Source organism: Contarinia nasturtii, unplaced genomic scaffold (assembly GCF_009176525.2).
Source record: "Contarinia nasturtii isolate CC-2019 unplaced genomic scaffold, AAFC_CNas_1.1 Cnas_scaffold_1037, whole genome shotgun sequence".
Lineage (NCBI taxonomy): Eukaryota > Metazoa > Arthropoda > Insecta > Diptera > Cecidomyiidae > Contarinia > Contarinia nasturtii.
The window spans coordinates 3,970,239-3,993,477 of NW_022198383.1; the positions used below are offsets into that span (position 1 = coordinate 3,970,239).

The 23,239-nt window shown below is 34.1% G+C and overlaps 8 protein-coding genes across 10 annotated transcripts; 5 read left to right on the forward strand and 3 right to left on the reverse strand.

Annotated features, from left to right (window-relative positions):
* The first annotated feature begins 415 nt into the window (after nt 1–415).
* LOC116343532 (molybdenum cofactor sulfurase 3-like) lies at nt 416–6,745 on the forward strand. Of its 2 annotated transcripts, XM_031771647.1 has the most exons (8): nt 416–702; nt 851–1,477; nt 1,634–1,641; nt 2,092–2,216; nt 4,445–4,727; nt 4,858–4,974; nt 5,078–6,262; nt 6,398–6,745. In XM_031771647.1, exons 1-7 carry the CDS (start codon nt 618–620, stop codon nt 6,248–6,250), a joined length of 2,418 nt encoding a protein of 805 aa, XP_031627507.1. In that variant the 5' UTR covers nt 416–617; the 3' UTR covers nt 6,251–6,262; nt 6,398–6,745. The 2 variants fall into 2 exon arrangements, with proteins under 2 accessions (XP_031627507.1, XP_031627508.1); XM_031771648.1 differs by lacking the exon at nt 6,398–6,745 and having other exon boundaries at nt 5,078–6,281.
* Nucleotides 6,257–6,930, reverse strand: LOC116343536 (migration and invasion enhancer 1-like). The gene is made up of 4 exons (XM_031771651.1): nt 6,794–6,930; nt 6,636–6,733; nt 6,456–6,563; nt 6,257–6,393 (listed from the first exon to the last, which is right to left on the reverse strand). Exons 1-4 carry the CDS (start codon nt 6,823–6,825, stop codon nt 6,338–6,340), a joined length of 294 nt encoding a protein of 97 aa, XP_031627511.1. The 5' UTR covers nt 6,826–6,930; the 3' UTR covers nt 6,257–6,337.
* LOC116343534 (iodotyrosine deiodinase 1-like) lies at nt 6,846–9,262 on the forward strand. 2 transcript variants are annotated; one of them, XR_004201344.1, is made up of 7 exons: nt 6,846–6,981; nt 7,143–7,259; nt 7,352–7,791; nt 7,942–8,169; nt 8,231–8,340; nt 8,406–8,702; nt 8,823–9,262. XR_004201344.1 is itself a non-coding variant. In XM_031771650.1 (6 exons), the coding sequence occupies exons 3-6, from the start codon at nt 7,365–7,367 to the stop codon at nt 8,565–8,567; spliced, it is 927 nt and encodes a 308-aa protein (XP_031627510.1). In that variant the 5' UTR covers nt 6,846–6,981; nt 7,143–7,259; nt 7,352–7,364; the 3' UTR covers nt 8,568–8,819. The 2 variants fall into 2 exon arrangements, 1 of the variants encoding a protein (XP_031627510.1); XM_031771650.1 differs by lacking the exon at nt 8,823–9,262 and having other exon boundaries at nt 8,406–8,819.
* An 804-nt stretch (nt 9,263–10,066) lies between these two features.
* Nucleotides 10,067–10,878, reverse strand: LOC116343537. Its single transcript, XM_031771652.1, has 3 exons — nt 10,529–10,878; nt 10,383–10,445; nt 10,067–10,303 (listed from the first exon to the last, which is right to left on the reverse strand). The coding sequence occupies exons 1-3, from the start codon at nt 10,611–10,613 to the stop codon at nt 10,203–10,205; spliced, it is 249 nt and encodes an 82-aa protein (XP_031627512.1). The 5' UTR covers nt 10,614–10,878; the 3' UTR covers nt 10,067–10,202.
* Nucleotides 10,879–11,032: 154 nt separating this feature from the next.
* On the forward strand, nt 11,033–12,478 carry LOC116343533 (probable RNA 3'-terminal phosphate cyclase-like protein). Its single transcript, XM_031771649.1, has 3 exons — nt 11,033–11,436; nt 11,507–12,018; nt 12,109–12,478. Exons 1-3 carry the CDS (start codon nt 11,142–11,144, stop codon nt 12,457–12,459), a joined length of 1,158 nt encoding a protein of 385 aa, XP_031627509.1. The 5' UTR covers nt 11,033–11,141; the 3' UTR covers nt 12,460–12,478.
* A 387-nt stretch (nt 12,479–12,865) lies between these two features.
* On the forward strand, nt 12,866–16,116 carry LOC116344277 (short/branched chain specific acyl-CoA dehydrogenase, mitochondrial). Its single transcript, XM_031772747.1, has 6 exons — nt 12,866–13,066; nt 13,127–13,238; nt 14,701–15,030; nt 15,095–15,196; nt 15,266–15,312; nt 15,387–16,116. Exons 1-6 carry the CDS (start codon nt 13,031–13,033, stop codon nt 16,008–16,010), a joined length of 1,251 nt encoding a protein of 416 aa, XP_031628607.1. The 5' UTR covers nt 12,866–13,030; the 3' UTR covers nt 16,011–16,116.
* A 425-nt stretch (nt 16,117–16,541) lies between these two features.
* On the forward strand, nt 16,542–21,078 carry LOC116343913 (protein halfway). Its single transcript, XM_031772231.1, has 8 exons — nt 16,542–17,898; nt 18,763–19,394; nt 19,618–19,910; nt 19,978–20,042; nt 20,103–20,261; nt 20,328–20,438; nt 20,524–20,724; nt 20,789–21,078. Exons 1-8 carry the CDS (start codon nt 17,896–17,898, stop codon nt 20,867–20,869), a joined length of 1,545 nt encoding a protein of 514 aa, XP_031628091.1. The 5' UTR covers nt 16,542–17,895; the 3' UTR covers nt 20,870–21,078.
* LOC116343912 (probable ATP-dependent RNA helicase DDX52) lies at nt 20,997–23,208 on the reverse strand. Its single transcript, XM_031772230.1, has 6 exons — nt 23,047–23,208; nt 22,835–22,981; nt 22,583–22,768; nt 22,190–22,518; nt 21,796–22,129; nt 20,997–21,724 (listed from the first exon to the last, which is right to left on the reverse strand). Exons 1-6 carry the CDS (start codon nt 23,101–23,103, stop codon nt 21,068–21,070), a joined length of 1,710 nt encoding a protein of 569 aa, XP_031628090.1. The 5' UTR covers nt 23,104–23,208; the 3' UTR covers nt 20,997–21,067.
* Nucleotides 23,209–23,239: the final 31 nt, after the last annotated feature.

The window sequence follows — 23,239 nt, forward strand, 5'->3', positions numbered from 1 at the left end:
ATTTCATTTCAATGTGAAATGTTTAATTTTACGAAAGAAAGATATGTGGGTATCGCTCATTTAATTTAAATTGATGTGTATTTTGTGTAAATAACACAAGTCACGGTATTCTATTGTTTCGATTCACCAATTGTGATTCATGCGCAAAAATATTTTGATAAATTGACACACAAACATATCGACATGAATGAATTTTATACGATCTCTGCCACATTATGCGCCAATCAGCATTAAAAATTCAATGCTGTGCTCACTCATGCTTATCAATTATTATTATGGGTGAAGAAATGCGATAAGCATATACGTAGAAAATATTTTTGGTTGTACATGTGCAGCAATCGAGTATTCGATCATCAACTTACGTCAACTGTAAATTGTTGTTGCTGTCATTCAATAGATGTTTATTTTTCGCATTTGTTACTTCACGCAAGTAGTAGTAGTATAAAGCACATTACCCTACTTTGCCCCACATGAATGTTTAAATCGTATTCGACTTTTTTCAGAACTAACTCAACACTAGTAATCGCAAATATACCGAGCCTATCAAACATTCTCCAAAAACACAGAAATTTTCGTTTATTTTAAAGAAACAGATTCCATGTATAGAGTGAAGTAACATGAATGTCCGACAAAAAAATTATCGAAGTGAATATTCGACCGACGAACAAAATTGCATTGAACACAATTTTCAACGATTGAAAGGTAATTTTTTGAGTTAGTGTTTATTTTTTTTTATATAATCAAGTAATAGAATACATATCAACTTTTTTTTCTGAATATTGAAGCGTCTTATTATTATTGTAAATTGCAATCCTTTATTTTAACATTTTTTTCTTTGCCAACATTTTAGACATTCACTATCTCGATCATGCAGGAGCTGCTCAATATGCTGACCAGCAAATGCATCAAATTTATTCAAACTTGATCTCAAACATTCACTGCAATCCCCATACCAGTAAATTCACTGGAGATCTGATCGATCAAGTGCGATATAAAATTTTAAAATCATTTAATACAACTTCCGATGAATATTCGATCATTTTCACAAGTGGAGCGACAGCTTCATTGAAATTAGTAGCCGAAACATTTTGGTTTGATAATGCATCTACTAGTTCGTTTTTATATTTACGTGATAATCATACATCGGTACTGGGAATGCGTGAAATTGTAAAAACAAAAAATATCTGCTATATTGAACGAGATGATTTTTTGTGTGGAAAATTCCACAATTCATCACAACACAACGGCAATTCTTTGTTTGTTTTTCCGGCACAGTGTAATTTCAATGGCTTTAAATATCCATTGGATGCAATTCATCGCTTCCAAACAAACAGTGGAAGCACATCAATCGAAGAATCAAATCGATATGTTTGCTTGGATGCAGCTGCTTTTGTTTCAACCAACTATTTAGATTTGAACAAATGGCAACCGGATTTTGTTTGCATTTCTTTTTATAAAATTTTCGGGTATCCAACCGGTAAGAAGCAAGAAAACATTTACTGACTATGTGTGTTTTTATGATCGTGTTATTTTATTATGATTTGTATTTTGTTTTAAATGTTGTATTATTGACTCTCTTTTTTAAATTTATATGAGGAAATCTTATGAATTTTTTTAATTAATTATATTCCAGGTTTGGGCGTAAGTACCAAGGCATTCTTACTTAAAAATTACTATTCCATTACTCCACAATTCCTGGTCCATTCCTCAGATAATTTTTCCATTCTATTCCATTACCTAGAGTTATATGCAATTGAAATAATCACAATATCAACTAGATATTTATAGAATGTACTAAGAAAGTAGTAAAGGTTTGATCACACACATACAGGTTAAATTAAGTTTTTTCATTTCACAGATCCAATTTACCAAATAACCACTACCAAATCTTAATTTTAAGCAATCTGTTTGCATAAGCGCATTTAGCCATTAAGTTGTGAAATTTAATATGTTCGCCATACTGAAAGTAAAAAGTACACACCGTGTGTAAATTACACTGTGATTAGATTATTTCAATTTCATTTTCCATAACATTCCATTACATGTTGATCAATTTCCATTAATTCCATTTTTTCTTCTGATTATCCCTAGGCATTGATTGTCAGCAAAAGAGGTGAACAAATGCTGAATAAACAATATTACGGTGGTGGAACAGTTAAAATTAGCTTGAGTAACGGATCGGGATGGCATCGTAAGCGGGATATGATTCATGAGAGGTATGAAATTTATTCTTATTTCTTTTCGATATAAAATTGAAACAGAGTTTTTTGTGGGTGAAAATGTCATTAATCGTTAAAAAAAATCATTATTTATTAAAATTCCAATTAATCCATGGCACATAGATCTTTAAAATATAAAATAAAAGTCCAAGTTTTAACTCGATTGAACTCGATGGTATCTTGTGGCGGGTCCTTCACTCGAATATTCCACTGTTGACTCAAACTCTGTAACAAATACAATGGGGTTTCATTTTTATTAGTTTATTTTTTATTCGAATTGTGAAACTCTAAAAAATTCAAAGTTTTACAAGAGTAAAAAATACTATGTTAAAAAAATTTAAACAAAAAATATGTAAATACGATTACTTACGATTGTCTGGTGTCAAGTTATATTGATATGCACCCGATCTCTGTCTGAAAATTAAAAAAAAACACGTAAAAAAGTAAAATTTTGCATTTACATTTTGAAATATTAAAAATCTATGGGAAAATGACTACTTATAAGTTCGATGAAAGCTATAGAATTGTACGAAAAACTTACAAAAACTTACACGAACTTATGAAATCGCACGCTTCTTATGAGAATTTATACGAACTTACGCTTTGTCCATATACATCAACACACTGCTGTAAGTTCGATATGCGTTAAAATGCCGAAACAGTCGCACATATAGTAGTCAAATGACACAACGCTGGTCAATTTTTTTTAATTACATCTCAGGCAAATAATTTGTACAAAAGAGTAGAATGCATTTTAAAATAAAAATTACCTAGTAAATTGGATATCATCCTTAAAAGACCTGATTTTGATATTGAAGCATCGCTCATAGACTCATAAGCAATAATTCTTTGTGGATCTTTGAGATACATTACTGATTATTCACTATCAAAACCGACTCTTCCAAAAATGACGTCTAATTAGACGAATTTATATTTCTTGGTATTTTTTCACCGAAAACTATCTCGACTTATTTATACAAATTATTTTCTATCTGATTCGACATGACTAACATTTATTACCATTGAAATTAATTACTGACGTTGAAAAAGTTACTAGTAATCTATAGGAACTTACGTAAAACTTAGACGAACTTACAAAAATGTATGTAGAAACGCGCGAACTTGTGAAACTTACAGATACTTATGAACTTACAACGAGTCATTTTCCCCTAGGTAAAAATAGTAGCTTACTCATAATGATGATGTCCACCGTCTTTGCCATCGTTGCGAAAATCTATAAAATCAATTATAGAGATGAATTCGTATTACCTTGTAATTGATGATTCATGTTCATTTTAATAAAATTATTAAAATTGCATATTCACCCGAAAAGCGACTGTCACGTCGAATCCAAAGAAAGTAACAGATGTTGATTAAACAAAGCACCAGCAACAGCGATATAACTACAGCTGCAACAATAATGACAATATCTTGCGTTTCCAAACTCATCTTCGAGCACTTTAAATGCAAAATACAACTATGAAATTTAAAATAATGTATATAAATTCAATTAAGTTCCGTAAATTTTTATCGAAACAATTAAATTCACTTGTCAAAAATTGCTTTCGATCTCAATTCACAATTTTTTTAATATACACATTTGTTTTGTTGTTTATTTGAACGACAAAATCGGATCGACACGCAATGTTTTTGCGTCTATTTACGTGACTGTGATCTTATAGTGAGTGTGTCATTTTTCAGCTCATTCACTCGGCCAACACAATTTGAACTGCTGTGATGTGAATGTGTGTTTTCGATATCGTCATTATTTAAAACCCACTCGATTTTTGCGACCGCGCTTGTGCACACTCCTCACCGGCTGTATGCCGTTTTCTTCCATTGAAAAATGTAAACACACTAAATACACCAACAAAGACACACCAAATTCGTCAAGGTCCATTCGAGAAGAAATTTAACGAGCAACAAAAATGCTGTTGAATAAGTTGTTTAATATGTATGTTGACCGTAATGTATGTAGATGTAGTAATTTGCGAGCTACATTTTACAGGGGGGGGATTTATTTTTCAAAAACTAAAAATTCTCTCATTTGAACAACAAATTTTGTTTATTTTTTTTGCTCTTCACTTTTTTGGCGAAAATCCCTAGCAAATCGATATTCATTGAAGTATGTAACTGATTTTTCGTTGAATTTCGACATTCATCTTGGAATTAATTGGATAGAAAATACAGAGTTTTTAAATTCTTTGCGTGATTTGTTTCATTAGGTTTGAAGATGGAACTCTACCATATTTATCGATTGTTTCGCTTCTGTTTGGATTCGAAACAATTGAAAAATTAATACCCGGACAATCAATGAAACGAATCTCACAGCACAGCTTTAATTTGGCTAAATATCTTTACGAATGTCTAAACGAATTAAGATATTCCAATGGGCGGAATGTCATTCATTTTTACCACGATACCGATTTTAAGTCTATCGACAATCAAGGTGGTATCGTTAATTTTAATGTTTTACATGAGGATGGGCGATTTGTTGGATTCTCACAGGTAATATTTGGATTTATTACAAACGATTTTCAATTTTATAACATTTTTGATATTTAATTCTTGACAGTAAATCAACGGGAATAGAAAATTGAAGTCAATCAATAAAATGTATAATTTTGATTTGTCGTAGGTGGCGTACATGGCACAGTTGCACAACATATACTTGAGAACGGGCTGTTTTTGTAATCCAGGTGCATGTCAACGTAAACTTAGATTGTCTGACGAAAGTTTGAAAGCTCATTTTGAGGTGATTAATAATTTTACATTGAACTCACTGCAGTGAGTTTAGTTTTATTCATTCCGATCACAAAATTTTCACTTTCTTTTATTTCTGATTTCTTGTCTCTTAGGCTGGTCATATTTGTGGTGATAACAATGACTTGATCGATGGTATCCCGACTGGTTCAGTTCGAATTTCGACGGGATATATGACAACGGTCAAAAATATTGATGCCATTGTCAGCCTCATTAAAGATTGTTTCTGCAACAAAGAGCGTGGAAAAAATTTGGAATCCGTTTCAAAATCAATTTCTTTTCAAAATTTCGATTTACAACTCAAACAAATCATGTCCAATGAAACGAGTAAAAATCAATTCAAGTTAACAAACAATAATAATATCAAGCCGAAAATACAGAAACGAAAGAGTTTAACGAATGCGATAAAATTGCATGAGATCTGTGTTTATCCAATAAAATCATGTGCGCCGATTCGTGTTGATAGTACGTGGATGATAAATCGACGTGGCTTAAAATATGATCGAGAATGGATGATTGTGCGCTCAACCGGTATCGCACTGACACAAAAATCAGATACAAAATTGTGCTTGATTCAACCGACAATTAATGAATCTAAAAATACGCTTTCATTAAGTTTTCCATATGCCAAAACAGTTGAAATTCCATTGCGCCGAGATGTGAATGACAATCGAGTTATATCATCATTTTGCCAAAGTAAAGTGTGTGCTGATCGAATAGATGGTATCGATTGCGGCGAAGAAGTAGCCAAATGGTTAGACGATGTTCTATGTATTTCTGGGCTGAGATTGATTCAACAAAACCTGAACGATAAACGCATGGCTAAAAATAGTGTATCAACTGAACAAGCCATATCGCTGTCAAATCAAGCACAATTCCTATTGATAAACGTTGCTTCGGTTGACTGGTTGACGAAAAAAGTCGACGATTGGATTGAATTAGACAATGTGCCTGAAAAATTGCTTCAAAATACAGTTGACCGTTTCAGGGCGAATCTGATAATCGAATCACCATTGCCATTGGAAGAGTTCGAATGGAAATCCATAAGAATTGGCAGTATAAAATTAACGACGACTGGTCCATGTATGCGCTGTCAAATGATTTGCATCGATCAAAGTACCGGAGAAAAAACAACGGAACCACTGCAAACTATCGCACGAGAATTCAACGGCAAAATGCGTTTCGGAATTTATTTGTGTGGCGAACAATTGAGTGATGACGATGAGAGAGTTATTTCATGTGATGATTATATAGAAATAAACAAATAAACAAAATTTCAGGTGTGGCATATTTTTTTAATGCATAAATGTTTTTTTTCTAATCAGTCTCAATATAATTCGTTTGTTATTTTTAATTTATTGAATAACACAATCGGTAATTGGTTGTTCTTTCACTTTTGTTACTGGTTTACCTAGGGATGATCACAAGAAAAAAATTAAAAAAATGGATATTAATCAATAAGTAATGATTTACCTTCGGCCGCTAATTTCACATTTTTCACAACATCGCCATAATCTGGAAATGCCAAACCAGCCAGTTTTGAATGCACCAATTCACTATTAATTTTTACCTCAAACGAACCTGAATTGAGATGAATGTTGGTAATTTTTTTCTTCACAGAAAGCATATATATTTGTATGAATGTATTCAAACCTCGTCGGCCTGTGTGACACACAACATCTGCTTTTGGGCACATTTCTCGAATGATTTTGCCCAATTCCTCACATTGTGGCTTTGAATTACAAATCTCGCTATGAAATACAACATTTAATTCAATAAGATGATAAATTAAATAAATGAAATGTTTTTACCAATATTCGATGTCAACTTTAACTGTATTCATTTGAAAATCTTGAAAGTTACGTTCAATGGAAGTGAGTGCTTCTCACAAAACACGAATAAAAAAAAGGTTAATGCAATCAGCTGTTTTTGACATTTGCTTCGAACCTCACATTTCTTCAACCGTTCACAGTATCGGTACATGGATTTGAAAAAAGACGTTAGTTGCACGTCTTTTATTCATTATCCATTAAATTCTTATCAACTTTTTAAAAAGAGATACTTGAAATAAATATTGATAAAATGCCATCAATGGATGATTTTTTATTTGTTTAAATTGATTTGATTATGTATATATTTTGCAAATATTTTGACTCCCAGGCGGCGCATACATCCAAAGCGACACTATTTTTGTATTACGCTCATTTCAGTTGGCTACTCGTTTAGATAAGAAATTGCAAATCGAAAAAACAAAGAAATAAGCACCGAAACAAACTGGTATTTGTAATATTATTATTCGATTATTTTACAATTATTTTTTGAATATTTTAAATTAATTGTATTCTTTTCTTTTGTGATTCTCCCCTTAGGTATTTGTAATAAATGTATATAATGTTCACTTTCACCGAACTACAGATTTTGTGTGCAGAATCAATATTTCTAAAGTACAGCCTAGCACTTTTAATTTTCATAATCATAAAACAAGTTTGGTCGCGACAATTTGCATGTAGTGGAAACGAAAAGAGCCAAATTGAAAAGAAGGTCATTGATATTGGACAGAGCATTTCGATTGATTCAACTAACGATGGCGCCGACGACGACGACAATGACTATAATACAAACTATGTCGATGACTATAAACCTCACTTACCAGAACGTGAGCATATTCCCTATGGCGGATTAACCGAGTGCTTGGACAGAAGTGGTGAATTATTTTACAAATTAACCAATGATCGTAGAAGTATTCGTAAATTTAATAAAAATAAACCAGTCGACATTGGAGTCATTAAAAAGTGCATCTTGACAGCAGGTGATTTATTTTTAGGATTCGATCAAGTCAATAAATAGATTGTGTTCAAAATAAAGCTTAAACTCAAGACGCTAATAAAAAAATACGTTGAAATTTAAGAACGAAAATCAACCAAACATGAATTAAAACATTTCTATTAATTTATTAAAGGTACTTCGCCCAGCGGGGCTCATACCGAACCATGGACGTTTTGTGTGATTCAAGATGCACAAATTAAGCGCAAAATTCGTGAAATTATCGAAACCGAAGAATACTTGAACTACAAACAACGTATGTCAAGACAATGGACAGCTGATTTACGGCCACTCAAAACCGACTTTATAAAGGAATATCTAACTGATGCACCATTCATAATATGCGTATTCAAACAAGTTTATGGTAAACACACATCACGTTCATATCTTTTTCATTAAGCATACAATCTATTTGTATCTATTAGGAATTCGTTCAGATGCAACGAAACAACGACATTATTACAATGAAATCTCCGTATCGATTGCAACTGGCATATTGTTATGTGCACTAAATGCCGCCGGATTGAATTCATTGGTGAGGAAAATTGCTCATCTCCACGAAGAAAATATTCATATCATATTCCATGTTAAATTCTCTAGGTGACTACACCACTGAATTGCGGTCCAGCCATTAAAAACTTACTGAATCGTCCTCAAAATGAAAAGCTGCTTGTTCTCTTACCAGTCGGTTATTCTGCTGATGATTGCCTTGTGCCAGACCTTCAACGAAAACCACTCGATCAGATTATGATCACATACTAAATTGATACAACAAAATTATTCGAACGATAAAAAAGAGTTAGAGAGAGAGAGAATCGGAAAGTATCTGTCTCGTATAAAAGGCACAAACATTTAATTTTAAAAAACACCCAAATATTGCCTTATAAATGATTAGGTGTACGTAAAAGCGTTTTCATTTTTCTGTTTAGTTTTTTATTATCATTATTAAAATGTTCAAAAAAAATGCCAAACATATAACGGTAAAATATATTTGCTGTTATTTTTCATCCTCTATAGATATGTATATTTTCATTTCGTCTAAAAAATGGAGCGAAAAAAGTATAACTTGATCGAATGATTTACATGCACGAGATATATATGTGTTTATATGTGAGCCGACCTGAAGAATATTGTATCGTATTTGATTCACTTGGATTTTGAGTAAAATTACAAAAAGTCGAGAAAAATATATATAAAAAATACTTGTCACTGCAAGAATGTAGAGTGTACGCAATTTTGATATTTTGAATGATTATTAATTATTCTAAATTGTGCTCTTTTCGCCATCATAAATTAGTTCCTCTCGTTAATTTTACAAAAAAAAAATCGAATCCCAAGTCAATTTGCTCTTGCTAGCTTGTTTTATGGCTTTTGAACAATGGATCCATTTTCGGTGATCGTCGATTGCAAAATAAATTATTGTAAAGTATTATAATAAATCTGAGAATTTAAATGCAGTGTAATATGTTTTTTTCTGTCTTGATTATTTTCTGTATTCCAATAAACAATTAATATTCTTTAATGATATCGATGTCATTTTATAAACAATTCCAACAAGAATTTACCAAAGTCATTTTTATAATTGAATTGAGCATTCAAATATCAAATTAAAAAAAATATTTCTTCTGAATTTTTTGTTTTGAAATTTCAAACTGATTCCACGAACACTCAATCATTTTAATGATTTCTTCAAGTGATTTGTTGAAAACGAGAAAAATAAGGAACAAAAACACTTAAACCTTACATGCAAACTTATCAGATTGCTTGAAGAGCTTGTTGACAATGTCAGCGAAAGTTAAAGTTTCTTCACCTCTTATACTTACGACTGCATTGTACATTTTGGATTGCCAAAACCGCAACAATTGCAAGCAATTAATCTGTATTGATCTCATAGCCGTACAGCATTACACCATTCTATGTATTTGCGGCCAACAGAATTTAATATGTCTTTCTTTCTCTATGTAAAATTTCAGCTCAGAATTTCATCTCGCAATCATAAACAGTTGATATGATTGCACGATGTAATCTTATTGTTATTATTACCTTTTAAATCAATTTCAGGCTAAGAAAATGGTCAAAAAATCAATACAATTTTTCGATCACATAAAAAATGTATTTAGTCTTTTAGTCTATAATCTCGGACGAAAAATATTTAATGGATTTTTCTTTTCAATTTTGAAAAGTAAAAAATTCTTTAAAAAATGAAATGAAATTCATTGCTCAGTTAAGAATGTGTTCAGAAACACTATAAAAAGGTCGTGTTATGTTATGAAGAGGGTACGTGATATTTTTCTTTGTAATGATTTTAAACTGCAGTTGCATGTATATTATGATTATATGAATTATGAAAAATGTAGTACTTTCTGTGATCTCTTCAAATGTTGAGTTTGTAATTTCTTATGGAGTTGGTGCAACGAGTGCTGCAACACAGGCTGCTTCGCATACGCCAAAGGCCGAGTTACAACCTACCAACGCTGGACTTGCTGCGATTGCAGCACCTATATAAATCGAATAGGTTGGTTAATACTCGTTGAATATTTGAAAAAAAAAGTTGAAAAAGAAATTGAAAAAAATCACCTCCAGTTGCTCCGAATACGGCACCAGCGGCCGAGAAGCATGCAACAACAACTGCTGCACATCCTATATGAGCCACAAACACGAAAAAAAAGAGTCAGACACAATTAAACCACAAAAAACTCACAATTAAATTAATTCCAATTTACCTGCATAACAAATGCCAGCACCAATTGGACCGCCTGTGGCCACAGTAATCAATGCGCACACCAACAATAAGATTTTCACGTTCATTTTTACAAAAATTTCAGAGTTTGATTTTCAAAAAATTGTTATTTTCCAATAGCACTTCTGTCTCAGTATAAAGTTGTCGTAATAATAAAACTCAATGATGATTCGATGTCGCGAATTCTTTCACTCACTCAATGTATTCACTGTATAGTTAAGAAATTTCTAGAGTATTTTGCTTTCATGATGCAATCGCAATTGGTTTTCATGAAATTGGCATTGTGCATATATATATTTGCAAGCAGTGCAGTACGACGCAGTATATTTAGTTCTTCTGAATGCTCTCAATTTTCACTCAATACACACATCAGTTGGGAATTGTTTTGTTTACAGTCACACAGTACGCCGAATAATGTGAACGAATCACTATACGTAATGCCATGAAGTTGCTTCGAAACAATTGACAAAACCAATGTTGTTATGACATTTACACCTAAATAATAGCATGTGTTGAACGTAACCTCAAAATTTAGCCACTATTATTAATCGCGTGTACTTTCATAAGTGAGATAGATCTAGAAAAATTGGGCGAAAATGAAAACGGTATCGCATGAGGGAAATTTATTGATATTTCATGGCAGTAATTTTCTGAAGCAAAGATTAATTTTGTCAATTCTGAGTGGAAAATCGGTGAACATTGTAAATATTCGTAGCCAAGACGATGCACCCGGTTTGCGTGGATATGAAGTCAGTTTGATTCGATTGTTCGATAAAATTTCGAATGGTTCTGAAATTGATATAAACAAAAGCGGCACTTCGATTCTATTTAAGCCTGGAATTTTGAACGGTGGTGTCATTCATCATGAGTGCAACTTGGAACGGGGAATTGGTAAGCATCAACAACTTCGCCCATTTCAATTAATCACTTTTGATTGACTTAATTTTCTTTTTTATTTCAGGTTACTATTTGGATGTTCTTCTTGCTCTCGGTCCATTCTGCAAAATTCCAATCAATGCCACACTTCGCGGAATCACAAATAGCAAAGACTGTCCGTCTGTGGATCACATTAAAAGTTCAGCGTTGCCAAATCTATTGAAATTCCTAGTTGTTGACGAAGGCCTTGAGCTTAAAATAAAACAACGTGGCATGCGACCATTGGGTGGCGGTGAAATTCAATTCAAATGTCCCGTACGAAAAACATTGCGATCATTACAACTTGCAAAGCCAGGAATGATTAAAAGAATTCGTGGTATTGCGTACACATCAAAAGTGTCACCAGCATTAGGCAATCGAGCCATTGAAAAGGCAAAAGGAAAACTATTGGAGTATATACCCGACATTTACATTTATGCCGACCAAAGTAAAGGCAAAGCAGCCGGTAATAGTCCAGGGTTTGGAATTAATCTAGTCGCAGAGACAACAGAAGGCGTTTTCTACAGTGCTGAAAATGTATCGAATGATGTTTCAATGGTGAGTTCAGTCAAGAAAAAAAAAAGAAAATTTTTGGGGAATTTTGCAATTTTTTTCAATAAATGAACTTAATCTTTTTATTCCAAACAGGGTGAAACGGTGACGATACCCGAAGACCTTGGACTAATGGCAGCCTGTAAATTATTGGAAGAAATTTATCGTGGTGGTTGTGTCGATTCAACGTTTCAATGGTTGACCGTGCTGTACATGGCTTTAGGACAAAAAAATATTTCCAAATTCGTGACCGGACCACTATCAGACTATACAATTCATTTTCTACAACATTTACATGAATTTTTTGCCATCACATTTAAACTGGAGAATCCAAAACCAGAAGATTTCGGTGGTGTTGATGAAGACGATATGTTGCCTGGAGCAAAAAAAGTTTTGTTAACATGTATTGGTGTGGGATACACCAATATGAATAAACGAACAAATTAAAATGATTGCCAACCGAAAATATTGTCTCTTTATTTTATACGAATGCTTACAAGATTGCCTTTCTTTAGTAATAGTGTGATTAAATGTAAACAGATAGTAAATCTAATCGCACACTCGCACTTGTGCCTTTAAGCACAGTCTATCGGTATGTGTTTGTGTTCAATAAACACGCACACATAGAGAGAGATAGAGCACTCAGTGATGTTGACAAGTAATAAATCAATGCGGACCGCATTTAGATGTTGTTGATAACACGCATGAAAACAAGACACACAAAAAACATTCAAACGAGATCTCGTATGTCAAAACGAAATGAGAGATCCTGTATATGTGTGTATCATCTGTCGTATTGATCATTGCGTATGTATTTTCACAGCGTACGACAATATTTAGAGGCAAATTTTACCCGACTGACGTACACATAACGCAGAAACTCAAGAAAATTCATCGAGTTCAGTTGATCTGGATCATTTTCAAAAACAAAAAATTAATTCATAAGTTGTCTGAGTTTTACTTTGTTGTTAGTTTTTTTACTTCATTTAAGTTATCATTTAAAAGAGTTGTGTTCAAAATGTTTGCCGTTCGAAATGTAGCCAATTTATCAAAGGTATTTATTGAGAGAGATTTTGAAAGAGCAAAGATTATTTATGGAAATTATTTTTAATAGCATATGTGTAATGCTTTGAAGCGGTCTCAAATGATGTACAGCACAGGCATCACGGAAAAGGCTTCTCCACTAACGTTTCTCACCGATGACGAAAAAATGATGAAAGAAACGGGTTCGTAAACAACATTTTCATTCATTTTTCATTTAAATTGAATGCCACTGACGATGCAAAATATTGCAAATTGAGAAAAATATGATTAATGATTATACTCAAGGACTATAAATACTATATACGACTGATTCATATGTGTTGCAGACGTTATTCTGAGATACTTTCAGCCAGCTGAAATATCTAATCTGACTGCTATCGTCTATTATTTGTATATTGCGTTAAGTGAGAGTGAAAGAGACGGGCTCGAAAGTGATTAGAAACGTTTGTTTTCTTCTAGCTCGTCTCTTTCAATCTCATACAAATAGCAGCCAAATTCAGATGTTCAGAAATTGATTTCAACTGGCTCAAAAAATGTCGTTACTATGGGCTTGAAAAGTATTCTATAACAGCAAAAACAACGAAATTCACAAATGTTCCATATTGTCTATCTATGTCATAATCGCAATTGGTAAACAAGTGAAAACTGATAATGAACTGAAAAACAAACGCATTTTTTTTGCTCGCTCATCGCTTATACAGATTAAAAAAGTTCATGATTATTTCTACAAAGCAAATATATGTGTTATTGTGTTAATTTCCATCTTTAACGCTTTATAATGGTAATTAAGATCAGACGATTTGCACCGAAATATGGCTAAAAACCGGTTATCTGGATCATTTGCATAATGCATAAGATGAACGTGATGTTGATACCTCGTCAACTTGGTTTTTTTATTACTTTTCACCGTAAAGTGTATCCCGGGCGTCGTTTGGTCGAAAACGGAGGCTCATCTCTTTGCAAAGCAATTTTAACGTATTTTCATATGTGAGATATGCTAAAAATGGCCACGTGTATTTTGAATCTGAAACTGTTTAAATGATTTGTTTGTATGATGTGTGTGAATGGCTGAGTTTAGTGTGTGTATATATTGTGGCGATCCTCCATTTGACACAATTATAAAAATTCTCATTCTCCCCACACGTTTTTCGCATACCGAATGCCAGACACTAATTTTTTTTATTAACATCCACTTTATTCATTCAATCCGATTCTATTGTTTGCCGAGTATAAATACGTTTGCTTGAAATCATTAAGTTTATCAAGGATGGTTTGATCGTTCAGTTAAATACAATGCAATAAGCGTCTTTTTGTGTTTACCGTCAACAAACAATCACACAAAAAAAATGTTCAAATATTTACTCAAAACACCCATATCTATTACGCATTCGTGCACAAAACACATTGCATTAGAGGGAAAAACAACAACAAATGAAAAAACGTTAAACGTTGAACGTTACTATTTTTAAAACACAGCGAGTTCGATGATAATGAAAACATGTTTACAAATGGATTTTTGCTGTATCATTTGTACGAAGAAATGATAAACAAAAATGAATCAATATTTAGTTTAGATATATGTAAACAACAGGACACAGTTTGAGGAAAGATATTAAAAATGTATGCTTTTTTTCTGAATTTCAGTGGCGAAATTGGCCAAAGAGCAAATTTGGCCGTTGGTCTCGAAAATGGATGAAGATAATCAATTGGACCCATCTGTGATAAAGACTTTGTTTGATAACGGACTGATGGGCATTGAAACACCAGTTGAATTTGGTGGCAGTGGATGTAACTTTATGACATCGATGTTGGTCGTTGAAGAGTTATCAAAGGTAGATGCATCCGTTGGAGCCTATGTGGATATTCATAATACACTTGTAAATAATTTAATGCTGAAAGTTGGTAACAAAGCACAAAAAGCAAAATATCTACCGATTTTGGCGCAACAAGCTTCGGGCAGTTTTGCATTGACTGGTGAGTACCATTTGGTGTTGTTTTAATGAGCCAAAGTTATTTTTCGGTTTTAATCAACTTGCAGAACCTACGTCGGGTTCGGATGCATTTGGTTTGAAGACAACAGCCAAACAAGATGGAGATTATTATGTGATCAACGGTACCAAAATGTGGATTTCCAATTCCGGTAATATATTTTTTTTTCGATTCGTTCAAAAAAGTTGGAATCGTTTCTAAACATTTTGTTTTATTTCAGATGTTTCGCAAGTGTTTTTAGTTATGGCCAATGTCGATCCATCAAAGGTATACCAATTGAAATCAATTCGTTTCATTCGGAACGTTTCATTCAAAATTGCCTTCTTTTTTTCTCGATGCAGGGTTACAAAGGAATCTCGACATTTATCGTTGAGCGCGACACACCCGGTTTTACTGTCGGTAAAAAGGAGAATAAATTGGGTATTCGTGCATCGGGCACGTGTATGCTTCATTTCGATAATGTCCGTGTTCACAAAGATAACATTCTTGGTCAAATTGGTCATGGTTATAAATATGCGGCTGCCTATTTAAATGAGGGGCGTGTGGGCATTGGTGCACAGATGCTTGGCATTGCTCAAGGTTGTTTTGATGCTACCATTCCGTACCTTCTCGAGCGTAAACAGTTTGGCAAAGAAATTTTTGATTTTCAATCGATGCAACATCAAGTGGCCACAATCGCAACACAAATCGAAGCCGCTCGTTTGCTCACCTATAATGCAGCTCGTTTGGTCGAAGCCGGTGTACCGTTCATGAAGGAGGCTGCAATGGCCAAATACTATGCATCCGAAGTAGCCCAAACGACAACAATCAAATGCATCGATTGGATGGGCGGTGTTGGTTTCACCAAAGATTTCCCACAGGAGAAATTTTATCGTGATTGCAAGATCGGTTCAATTTACGAGGGCACAACAAATATGCAACTGAGCACAATTGCCAAAGCCATTCGCAAGGAATATAGTGAATAATTCATGTCATAAACAATCATTTATTTGATAATAGCTTTCATGCATTTAAACTCTTCTCTTTCGAACAAAAAAAAATCACAATAAAGAAAATCATAAACGAGAGTGATATGTCCTTATTTTTGTTATTATCGCTGATAAACAGCAAAGTCGTATTTTAATCATTTTCAATTGAATAATTCGCATTAGCCACACGAAGAGACAGAGATACAGAGGTGGTGGCTCGCGATGTCGATGTATGTTTACATACTGACAATTTCTTTAAATGTCTATTGAGTTTGTGCAGCCGAGTGTATTTATGATCATTTTACGCTTGGAGCGTCCGCATAGCACTCACTCTCTCTCTCTCTCTCTCTCTCTCTCTCTCTCTCTGCCTCTCCATACCGATCGAATGTATGTATAGAATATGTGTATAAATACGCAACTATTATGTGCTATTTCTATGCAGAGAGTGAGACTGGTTTTCTTTGTCGTACAGAGCATACATACATGAGGGGCTATACTAACGCTTCTCTTACATATTATCAGTTGCATGAGGCAGTTCAAATCGTGCGGACGCATGAATTTTGTCGGCTCGTCGACTACACACAGATGTTGTTGTTATTTTGTGGTTAGTTTTTTTTTTTGCGTTGGAATTCGGAACGATCTACAGAAAAAATTCTTCATTTTCATAGCGAAGCATTTAACTAAAAACAAAAATCGTTTGGATATTGAATCGTCGTTTTAAAATTTGTGTTTGATCAAGTTATCATCAAACTATTGCGTGTGTATTATGATCAATAAAATAGCGAGTTGGTTGCGTGTTTGGAATGCTGATAAAGCGATTTGCTTTTTATTGGTTTAAAAAGTGATAGTCGAGATTAGTAGAAGTTCAATCGGATAATTGCAATCCATTTGACCAAGACACACACGCGCCATACACCGACATTAGAAACAATGACAATATAAAAAAAGAGTAAACAAGTACAAAATGGTTTTCAAGTGATAAATTCGTTGTTGAATGCGATTTACAAAGAAATTTATCTGAATTGTGGGCCGTACAAAAAACAATTGGCATAAAGACGTTGTCTAAAAATAACCAATTGCCAGATTAAATGAAGTCACACACCATACAGCCATACACACGATCGTCCCCGTCTTTTCGAACTTATTTATCTACAACACACTCAAACACTCGCAATTGATTTTATCTGATCGATGAAAGAAAACGTAAATGGTATTCAATCGATGTAAATCTCCAACAAATGTGTACACATTACAAGTGTTCTACTGACAGTTGAATATTTCTTCGTGCAAAAAACAAACACACATGACTTCTGCTTTTTGTCAACAAAAAAAAACAAACAAACTCATTGTTATTCAAATTGTTGTGCTGTGTTGTGTACAGTTCACGACAAGTGAAAGAAAAAGTAAAAAAGCAAATCGATTCCGATCAATCGATCATCTGTAGCAGTAGCAACGCCAAAAGCTAATTGCTGTGAATTGATGTGCCATTCAATAATTCTATTAAACAATAATCAATTTGAATGTGAATTGATGTCGTAAATCAAATAAAGCCAATAGTGTGACTGACGAATATATATATAAAAAACAACAACATAATTTACAAACTGTCAAAATCCCACACATATACGTCGATCTAATGGAATGTGTATTAGTGGCTACTCAAACGTGATTAAATACGGTATTTACTTGTGTGGACACAATGATGTGGCTTAGCGTGTGCTTTGTTGCACGAAATGGTCATTTGATTTGATTTAATTTGAGTGACTCAATTTCATGTCATTGCAAGTGAATTATTCTAAATTAGTCTCTAGCCACCGACAAACTACTTTCACAGCGTACAGCACAAACATAAACAAAAACCAACTTCAAATTGATCCTAATCATGGTAAGTTCAAATGTCAATTTCGTTAAATAAATTTTGATTTATTTTGGTGTTTTTAATTCGGTTGCTTTCTTCGTTGCACAAACAGTTCTTTTAGTTTTTTTTTCTGTAACGATTTACATTAAAGAATAAACACGTTGACAATTCATTTCCGCAATTCATGTACGTCACTGCAACGCATTCACCGAATGTCTGCTACAATCTAACTGAATTGCGTTCACAGATATGTGCGATTACTTCGATGAAATATCTCACACACATTCCCGATGTCCATGTGTTCTTGACATTCCTTTGCTTTTGTTTAGCAACATGATCAATCAACCATAAATACGGCATGCATAAAAGTTATTTAGCGGGACAATGTTTGATTTCACAATTATGACATTTCGTTTTTAAATCTTCTTGTTGTTGACACGTTTTTCTCTCTTCTTCTTTTGATTTCGTTCTGAATTTTTTTTCATTCCTATATATATTTGTCACATTCAAGCTTAAATATGAGCTAATAATTATCATATTATTTCAATCAATACCAAAAATTTACCACTTTTTTACGTCTTATTCTTATTGAGTGATTTTTTTTTTGCCATTCCGATTTGGTATGTCCGGTAGAAAAATGATATTTGTAGGCGATAAAAGTCAAACAAGTCAGTCCCATGCCACCCTTGTATTTGTGCGATAAATTTTCTTTTTTGTTTCAGTTTAATTAATGTCAACGAACAAAGCAAATTCTAGCTATAATGCATATATATATTCTAAATGTAATCGTATGAACACACCTTTGTTATCGACATAACGATATTATCCGAGTGCAATGAACGAAGTATCCATAAATTATTATCAATATCTATGTGTTTTATCATTAAATAGGCACACAGAGCAATATACCTGATTGGAATATTGGTGATTGGTTCTGTGACATTGGCGACAGCTAGAATGTTTGAAGAGAATGTAGTTACCACTACGACACAAGCGTTCGATAAGAATGTGGAAGCACCACCGCAACAGCAACCACTACAACATCAGCAACAATTGAATAGTACGTGTTTTTATGCCGAACCAGAATTGTGCCAGCAATTTAATGAGAGTGAACCATGCAAAGAGTGCATGCCACATCCAGTCTATAGCAATTCATTGGTGTGTTGCAATGTGACCGATCTCGAAAAGGCAATTTCATGCGTTGAAAATTTAAATAATGACAATAAAACCGTTTGGACAAATATACACATTCGCAATGCAACGCTCGACGAATTAGATATTTCGACGAAATTATGGAAGCTACGAGATTCGCTCGCAATTACGGACGGGAAAATTAATCGAATTGTTAAAGAATTGACAAAGTTTTCGCAACCAAAATGTTTGAATATGTCGAACAACAGTTTGCAAAGCATTCCAATGAGAGCACTGAAGGATTTGACGAGACTTCAAGTTTTGGATTTATCGCATAATAATCTCACGAGTATACCCAATTTGAATAATTTAAATCTAGCATTGGATGCACAGTAAGTGACATTATATTTAAAGCAAGACCTCGAATCGAGCTAACTGGACGAGTGCATAGTATAAGATGTGCTGTATCCATCAGCTAATGTTCAATAGTAGCAGTCGAACATTTAGCTTGAGTCAAGATCTATCTAAAAGAAAGGAAAAATCATTAAAAAAACCTAGTCTAAACGTTTGTTGGGTTGGAAAGCAATTAAATTAATTCAATCTTTATCTTTGCAGTGGTAATAACGGTTTGCTGTGTAAAATGGTTTTGGAGTCAATTGAACGGGGCAATGTGACATTTATCGAAGCAGATTCGACATTCTGTTTGATGAACCAGACATATGGATTCTTTAATTCAACCGACTCATTGCCAATTCGGCAATTGGAGAAAATGAAGCAAATGAATGCAGACTGTCCCTCCATACCGGGTAAAGGAAATTGTACATGCATACCAGAACAAATGGCCATTGAATTGAGAGAAGATGGTGCACACTCGGTATTTTCAGCCAAGGTCGATTGCTCGAATTTGGGTATTAAACTATTTAACTTGACATATTATCTGCCAATTTCTATATTTTTTTTAATTTTATTTTTAAGGTTTAACTAGTTTGCCGAAAACTCTACCAGAAAATACCCTTACACTGAATGTAACAAATAATGAGGTGAGTTGCCAAACATTTACGTTGGAAATTCGAGATAAAATTGATTTTTACAAATTCCAGATTACGAGCCTTTCCGCAATGACAGAAAATCCATCTTATACACATTTGGTGCGATTATTTGCCGATGATAATAAAATTGAGTCACTGCTCGATTTGGAGGGAACTGAGTTTATACAAAAATTTGACATTTTTCATCTACGGCGAAATAATTTGAAAACGGTACATACGATGACATGAATGTGTTATTTCAATCAAATCTGATTTATTCCGTCGATTTATTCACAGATACCACACTATTTGCTATCATATTCTCTGGACCGTAATCCGGAAGGACGAATCTTATATTTGGAGGGCAATCGATTGAACTGTGACTGTAATACTGCTAAAACAACGAGGGTAATTTTTTAATTTATTACAGCAATTTGGACTCATTTCAATTTTTTTGCCGAAAATTTCATTGTTTGTACCGATTTTCTTGCAGATCTGGTTATTGGCTCGAACAAATCATATACCTGATGCCGAGAATGTAACATGCGATAATATGCCAAAAAAAGTGGTCGACTTAGTCGAAACAAAACTATGCCAGTCACCGCACGATTGGACGGATTACATTTACTATTTGATAGCCGCAGAGGTGCTGCTGCTCATTGCGATAATTGCAAAAGTCTCATACGACTACTGGGTACGATTACCTACATGCACTTTTAATACAATCAAAGCTCATCCTTTTACTTTTTTCCAAAAAGGTATTCAAGACAGCTGGATATTTGCCGTGGCCTGCGTCTGCTATGCCAAAATTGCCATGCGATTGGCTTTGTGAAACGTGATTTATATCTAGTGTGCCATAGATGATAAGTGATAAGACAAATTGCCATGTTTAGTTTTTTTTTTCAATGACCAAATTCTCAGTAACTATAAGTTGAAGTCATATATTATATGATGAGAAAACTAGAGTTTTCTATGTAACTGTTGTCATATTTTTTTATTGGAAAATATAAACACTTTTATTAACAATCAAATGTGAATTAACTGACAATTTTCTGTTTCTTTTTTATTACTTTTAAACTATTTTCGGTGCTTCCAGGTGCTTTGCGTTTGCTTGGCAATTTAACGAATTTACCGGGTGTATCGTTTTCTTGTTTTTCTTTTGACTTCCCATTACTTTGTTTGCCCTTCTTCGGATCATTGCCAGAAGTTTTCTTGCCAAACTTTCCTTTCTTTTTCAGCATTTGCTTTGGATTTTGTACAGCGATGTCTTGTCGTTTCGGAATGGTCTTCTCCAGCTTACGTCTCACCTTCTTCGACTGTTTCTTAAACGTTAACATATACTCTGGTACTTTGCAGCCCGAATTTCGTAAGATGTTCGCAATACTTTTGAGTTTGGGCTTGTCATCTTGCGTAAAATAGGTAATGGCCTTTCCTTTACGTCCCGCCCGACCTGTTCGGCCAATCCGATGAATGTATGAAATAGCCGACGGTGGAAAATCGTAATTGATAACCAGATTAACCCCAAGAAAATCGATACCACGCCCAATGAGCTCGGTTGAGATTAACACCCACACCTTTCCTTCGCGAAAATTTTTTACCACATCGTCACGCTGTTGTTGCGTTCGATCTGCATGAATCACATCCACATTTATGGCGTCGTAAATGAGCTCGGAATACAATTGTTGAGCACGATCCTATCGGAAATTATAAAATGTTTGGTTTCAGCGGATATTGAAATATCGATTGGATGAAAATATGAACTTACTTTGCTGTCAACGAAGACAAGTACCGGTGGCTTTAAACCTTCACGAAGCATGTTACGGAAGGCTACCATTTTCCCCGACTCATTACCAACGAATAGCAGCTCTTGATCGACAAGGTCCGTGGCCGAGTTTCGCTGACCAATTGAAATCGTACACAGATTGTTTGTATTCTTTTTGCCCCATTTCGACACTGGCATCGTCCATGTGGCAGAAAATAATCCAACTTTCACTTTTCCACTACTACAAGCCGCATGGATCTTATTAAATTGATCACGAAAACTATTTTTGCCCTCCTCGAATAATTTATCGGCCTCGTCCAATACAAGCCATTCAACACTGAAAATGTCACAATAAAGTTAACCAAGTACAAAATATGATAAATAAACAGCGTCTTACTTGCTCAAGTCCAGAATCGGTGTTTCTTTCTCCAGCAAAAAGCATACACGATTTGGTGTTGTTATCAGTATATCGAATTGTTTGTTGCTTTTTGGCCCGTATTTTGCTTCGGCCTGATTGATTTTATTGAGTGTGTGCACCTTTAAATCGATGCCATCGACGAGTCGTTGACATTCTCTTTGGGTTTGCTTGGCCAATTCACGCGTCGGGCAGAGAATTAAAGCTCGAAATCCTTTATTTTTAGGCTTCTTCAAATCTCGAATAATTGGCACAAGAAATGCGGCTGTTTTACCACTGCCGGTTGGAGCGCATGCCATCAATGATTTACCCTGTAACCAATTCGAAATTTAGTGAATTTTGTAACGGGCCGTTTAATGTTGTGAACACACTTACACTGCTCATAATCGGAATGGCTTGCATTTGAATGGGTGTTGGCTCCTTGTAGCCACACGAAATTAGATTATTCACGATTTGTCGTGGAATCGCACAGTCATTTATTAATTCATCAAAAGTCTCAACGGGATCAGCCGGATTCGTACCATGTACATTGATATGGTATTTATTTCGTATGTGATTGACCTATTGACAAACATCAGAGTTTTAGTATTTATCCTGAATCCGACAAAAGATCGTTTCTCATTGTACCTTTTCAACGTGGAGCATTTTCTGTTTTTCTTCCGAAAAGATCTTCTCTTTCTTTACAGCATTTGTTGGTGTGGTCGTCTCTTCAGCTATTTCATCCTCAACTTTAATTTCCGACTTCAAATTTGAGTCGAGTGCCACTTTTCTCCGCTAAATCGTACAAAAAGTATAATTAAGTAAAATAATCAAAAGAAATGCAATGTAAAGGCACAAACCTCTGGCTTAAAAACCGCTCCGACGGTTAATTGCTTGAAAATTTCCTTTGTATTCATTTTCAAGTATTTCAACTAACTTATCCAGAAAAAAAAGAAAAACTATTTAGTGATGGAACGCTGTTTTGTTTTCAATTCAATCGCCACATGTGTCTCATGCACACTGTAAACTGTCAGTAACAGTGCATTCTGTCTA